The following is a 5,798-nucleotide window of genomic DNA, read 5'->3' as shown; positions in this document are numbered from 1 at the left end:
GGAATTCTTTATCTAATAGCCTAGTAGAAGTCTTCTAACTTTTCTTATTAATTAATAAACTTACAGATATGGAGTCGAGTGAAAAATCATTATCATAACCTTTCGTCTTCTAATCCTCTCATACATATCGTTGACTCATTCAGTATAGACATAGTGATAATAAATATGTGATATTTTTTTTTTACTCAAGGAATTTGTCAATTAATTTAGAGAAAATAGTCATACTGAACTTGAAAGTTAAATCTGAAAAGATTATAAGAAGTTGATTGAACCATATATGAAGATTGAAACTTAGCTTAATATATATTAAACTAGGATTTAGTTTCTTTTTTTTTTTTCTTTTTTTTCTAATCAGTGTAAATTGATCGAGGATTGCATACGTATGTACATGCGAATACTTTTTTATTACATAATTTAATCTATTGCTATTGCTCAATTTTGACATATTATTTAATCAATAAAACAGCTTTGCTTTTAGTATGCAAAAATATTCCAATGTTTTTTATATTATCATTTCAACCAAAAGTATTCATATTTTCATTTTTCTTTATTTTTTATGTTATCATAAAAATTGATGAATTTTGCCATTTTATGGAACTATTTTTTGAGAATTTTAAAATCGAAATTTTTAACTACCCAACAGTAATCTTTATTACAGGAAAAGTATATGAATCAAACAATAATGCTTTTCGCATGATTATTTCAAATATTCGAAATGTTAAGGGTCGTCCATATCAAGATGATCTTTAAAACTTCTAAAATTTTTTTGACACTATCTCTTTTCTCTTTTAAACAATACACTGATGCTAATTATTGCATTCATTTACTATTAATGTTAATCATCACATTCATACAGTAATGCATTTCAACGAAAACAATGTTACATTTCATATCAAAAAAGTAAAAAAATAAAAAATGAGGGAATGAAACGAGTCATTTTACCATTCAATTTTTATGGAAGTGATCAACAGTGATAACATTGTTGTCTTATCACAAAATGAGCAACAATATTATTAATCAATCAATAACAATGTGGTTTTTTACTCTTCCTTTTTTAGGACAAAAGGAAAAAATTCAATCTATATTTTAGAAATTAATCATTTCAATGGTATGAAAAAATGAAGAAAGCATAAAAGGAATTGAAAGAAGCACTAATAATGAATTGAGCGGAGAAATTTCAATTTTTCTTTTTTCTTTTTTTTTGTTACTATTAATTGTTCATAATAATAAATGGAATAATGTAAATAAAAGAAAATGAAAAATTGTCTCTTCTGATAATGACAATATAAGGAAAGAAATTATTTTGAGAAAAAAAAAATGTTAATCAAAATTATCAATACCACATATCGAGTATTAAATTTGAAAAAAGAAAACAATTCTTATGATTAGTTTGATCAAAATTATCAACAATACAGTAGTATCGAACAAAAAGTGTTAAATTTGAAAAGACTACTTGGAAAAGAAAAGTGTTAATTAAGAAATTTAAGTAATAATGAAAAATTTTAATATTAAAATTATACATCGAAAACAAATTAATTGTATTTCTTTTTTTCATCAAAATTATCGAATATACTCAGTTAGCTGCCATTTGTTTTATTCATTTTCAAATTGCATTATATGCAATTCTTATACACTGATACAATTTATATTTCATGGCCTATTTCTTGAGTTTTATCTTCTACTACTTTCGGCAATAGTATATTCAGTTTGGCATACATTCGTGTCATTGGTGGTGTCGCTTTAAATATCATCACTATAATTTGGGATTAATAAATTGCAGTAGCTAATTGAAAAAATTTTTAATTTAATATTATTGCAAAAGATCAAAGAAAACATTAAAAAGGTAAAATTCGTTCAATTAATTAATTTTTGAGACATACAGTTGAATAAAAATGATTCGATTTAAGATAATTCATTGTAGCAAATATTTTATATTCTTGCTAATTATAAATCTTTTCCAATATTAATTTCAATCTTACTTACTTGAAATTGCACTAGCTTCATTTTTATTCTTCGGTTTGCATGCATCCTTAGGAAAGGTCAAATTTTCGACCACCACTTTATGACGACGACCAGCATAATCAATCGGATCACGAGGCCAACAATCTGATGTTGGTATTAATATGTACACTTGATCTTCCTCATTTGGTTCCAAATATCCATGACATATGGAAAAACGTGGAAATGAGCGTTCTCTTGTTCGTATACGATATACAATGGGTACCGGATCATTATTTTTAATCTATAAAAAAAAAAAAAGAAAAAAATCATTATTTTTAATCTTTAATCTCTTTGAATTTCTTTTTTTTAATCTTTAATCTTCTTTTTTAATTTTTTAATCTATAAAAAGATTTTTGAGAAATTTTATTAAAATTAAAAATCATGAAATATAAAGAAAAAAATTATTCAATTCCAAATAGATCATCATAATTTTGAGACTTTTAAATTAAACATTAAGTTTAAACGAAAGAAAAAAAAACTCTAAACTAAAAGGAGAAAAAAAAATATTTAAGATGTTACAAGCACTGTAATATTTTTTCACTTTTTTTTGGGGAACGGAATTATAAATTACAAAAATTCAACAATAAATATAGCTTTTTAAATTATACTTTTAAATTGAAAAATTTTCAAATTAAAATTTCAGAAACAGTTACTTTAAAAGTGGCATATTGGGAGATTCGATAATTATCAACTGCTGTAAAAACGATCCATGAAGGAATCAATTGAACTTCAAAATCCGGCGTATTACCCGCTAATTTATTTTCGATGCTACTATTGTCATCTATTCCACTAAGCATTTCAAATTGCCGGATTTTATTACTCCGGAAAATTTTTCCTGAGCAAAAAAAAAAACAATACAATTGCTGTGTGGTTAGTTAATTAGTTGCGGCGTCAAAATTAATCAACAATAATTGATTGTTTAAAATTTCTGTCTTTAAAGTATGGTTTGGATGAATTGCATTATATTCAAATTTGTAGAACTCAAATATTTGAAATGTCCGTACAAATTTGCGTATCTAAACCACATAAATGACCAGCATACAGTTAGAGGAATATGAAAAGAGCATAAAAATGGGGGAGAGAAAAACGAAGTGAAGGAATACAGTGTTTTGTCATTAATTCTGAAAGTAAAATTTCATGAAATTTTTGTGTAAAAATCTTTTGCTTTAAAAAAATTCTTTAAATTCAATGAAATTATCGAGGTTCTTCGGAATTCCATCCAAAATTTGTATTACCGGAAAGAAAAATCCGGAAAACCGGTTTGAGAAAGAATGATGTGTTAAGGACGAGTCGCGTTATTACCACGGGATAAACAAAGATTCGGCAGTAGATATGGTTGGGAGTTTCACCTGGCTTAAACATGAGAGGGATATTATCGATTGACCGTTCGAAATGATTTGGATGGTTGGAAGATATCGCGGGAGTAAACTTGGTGTGGGAATAAATTACTCATCATAGTCATGATTATTTTTGCAATTAATATCGATTCCATAATATTGATTTTATGTGTGTTTGTATTTTTCTTCAATAGTAATTCAGGATATTAATTCGGTGTGATTATCTTACGGAATCGGTTGAAACAAATACATTCCGTTACATCAGCGTCCTGTTATTTCCAGCCGGTCGAATCCAGCTGCTGTTTGGACAGCTGACAACAAAAGTCGCTGTCACAAATAGCTGTAAGTTAACCTGTTGCTTCGTTATAATCAGTTTTGTGGTAAGATATTGTTGTCCTCCGATTCGAATGTATTTCGACGGGTGAGATATTAAGCAAATAAGGACTACTGGTGAGATGCTTAATTATCTACCTAATCCATTCGCTAATTAAACATTATTGAATTGTGAAATTATGGTTGCATAATTTTAGGCTGTCTGAAATTAAGCAACAGAAACATCGCTATGGTCAATGGAGCCGAAGCAGTTGGCTCTGTGGCTGATGGAGGTTTGTTTGCTTTCGTACATTAATAGAACTGGGAACAGATTTGGTCCGTGTTTTCTTTTTTTATTTCTCATGATATATTTTTTTTCTTTTTTTTACGAGCAAAACATAATACGCTGTTTTTGTTCAAACAAATTGTATGATTACGCAGTTATCTGGTATTGAAATGAATTCGGAATGCTAAGTAGTTTAATGAGGGAACTTTGGAAATAAGAGTGTGGAAGAGTGAATTATTATTAATTAATTTATTTTTCCATATTACGACTTCATATTTACTGTTTTTTTGAGGGAAGAGAAGAGGAGAAAGGGAACTTCCGCCCTGATTGATTAGCAATTCAAATTGTTGACATAAATTTATGCGTATAACTTGGAAAAATTAGTTGACAATGTTTACAGGAAGATGTCCACAAAAGACATGGAAATTGCCGGTAGCAGAGCAACCACCGCATCTTTATTTATACAATAGCTTCACACGGAAAAAAGAACTTTTTGTCCCACTGAAACCAAAGCAGGTAATATTTACGATTTGTTTGAATTCTTTTTTGTTTCTATCTTCTTTTTCTTGAACTTTATCAAAGTGTTGAAAAAAAATTAAGATCAAATGGTATATTTGTGGACCTACGGTCTACGATTCTTCACATATTGGTCATGCACGAGCTTATCTTTCTTTCGATATTCTGCGACGTGTTTTGCAAGATTACTTTGGTTATGATATACAGTATATAATGAATATAACAGATATTGATGACAAAATTATTAAGAGGTAAATTTATTCGAAAATATTATTTTCCCTGATCCAGTGAATTCCATATATTAAGTTCATGGGAATGGTTAAGGGAACTCCGATTTCAGGGCTCGTCAACTTTATCTGTTAGAAAATTACATTGCTGGGAAATTTGGTGAACTTTCGATGACCAAGGTTATCGAGGACACTCTGTTAGCACTGGATAAATTCAAGAGCAAATGTATTGATGAAACTGATCCAGATAAAAAGACCATGTTGGCTGATATGGTAAACTGCAGATTACGATGAAATTCTTGGATTGATTACTCGATTATATTGAGTAAAAATCAAAAATCAAATCTCTCACGTAACATCACAGGAAAAGCGGATTGAAACCGCCTAATCAGCCATGTAGTTTAAAGTCCTATCCATCATTTGATCCATCATCTTCAAAAATATCTCAGTAAGGCAGTGTTTAAGAATGGGTGTAAATTTGCAGTGTGCAAATGTGAATGTTGCTGTGAAAAAGCTAGAGTGTTCGTTGCTACAATCAGAACACCAAGAGTCAGAGAAGTCAAAGAATGAACTATTGGATGCTGCAAAGGATGTACTCTCGGACTGGTTGGATTCGCTTTATCGACATACAGTGAGCGATTTGGCTGTCTTTGATCGTCTTGCTAAGAAGTTAGCACCTTTTAGTCTTTTTTTTATTTTTTATTTTTGAGCCAAAGAAACATTTCTAAACAAAAAAGGAAAAATAAACAGTTGATCCAATTTAGATATGAAAACGAGTTTCTATACGATATGGCTTGCTTAAATGTGCTACCACCAACTGTTTTAACTCGAGTTTCGGAATATGTCCCTGAAATTATTGCATATGTAGAAAAAATAATAGATAATGGTTACGGTTATGCCACCAAAGATGGTTCGGTTAGTTTCTATGCTGAAACATTTCGAAAAAACTTTGAAAAAAAAAACATTTTGAAAAAAAAAAAGCATTTCATTGATTTGTTTCTTTCCTTATTCATTATTTGTTTCCTTATTTGCGTGTTCAATTGTGCTCTGTCTTCATATATATATATATATATATATATATATATATATATATNTATATATATATATATATATATATAT

General features: G+C 28.8%; 2 protein-coding genes across 3 annotated transcripts in view; one reads left to right on the top strand and one right to left on the bottom strand.

Moving 5' to 3' along the window:
* Nucleotides 1-1,643: 1,643 nt before the first annotated feature.
* On the bottom strand, nt 1,644-2,798 carry LOAG_12020 (hypothetical protein; the record flags this gene model as incomplete). Its single annotated transcript, XM_003147535.1, has 3 exons — nt 1,644-1,753; nt 1,984-2,242; nt 2,655-2,798. The coding sequence occupies 3 exons, from the start codon at nt 2,796-2,798 to the stop codon at nt 1,644-1,646; spliced, it is 513 nt and encodes a 170-aa protein (XP_003147583.1).
* A 1,102-nt stretch (nt 2,799-3,900) lies between these two features.
* LOAG_18655 overlaps nt 3,901-5,798 on the top strand; it is a gene marked incomplete at its 5' end in the record, with an annotated part of 5,624 nt that continues 3,726 nt past the window's right edge. Inside the window, 6 exons of one of the 2 annotated variants that reach the window (XM_020451319.1) lie at nt 3,901-3,943; nt 4,337-4,452; nt 4,537-4,703; nt 4,793-4,952; nt 5,164-5,348; nt 5,444-5,594. In XM_020451319.1, the coding sequence (XP_020304906.1) occupies nt 3,901-3,943; nt 4,337-4,452; nt 4,537-4,703; nt 4,793-4,952; nt 5,164-5,348; nt 5,444-5,594 (822 nt within the window). The remainder of the gene's footprint in view (nt 3,944-4,336; nt 4,453-4,536; nt 4,704-4,792; nt 4,953-5,163; nt 5,349-5,443; nt 5,595-5,798) is intronic. The other variant, XM_020451320.1, reaches the window with a different exon arrangement.

Source organism: Loa loa (genome assembly GCF_000183805.2).
Source record: "Loa loa unplaced genomic scaffold supercont3.426, whole genome shotgun sequence".
Classification (NCBI taxonomy): Eukaryota; Metazoa; Nematoda; class Chromadorea; order Rhabditida; family Onchocercidae; genus Loa; species Loa loa.
Note: the sequence above shows the minus strand (reverse complement) of the source record. Positions and strands in the feature narration are given on the sequence as shown.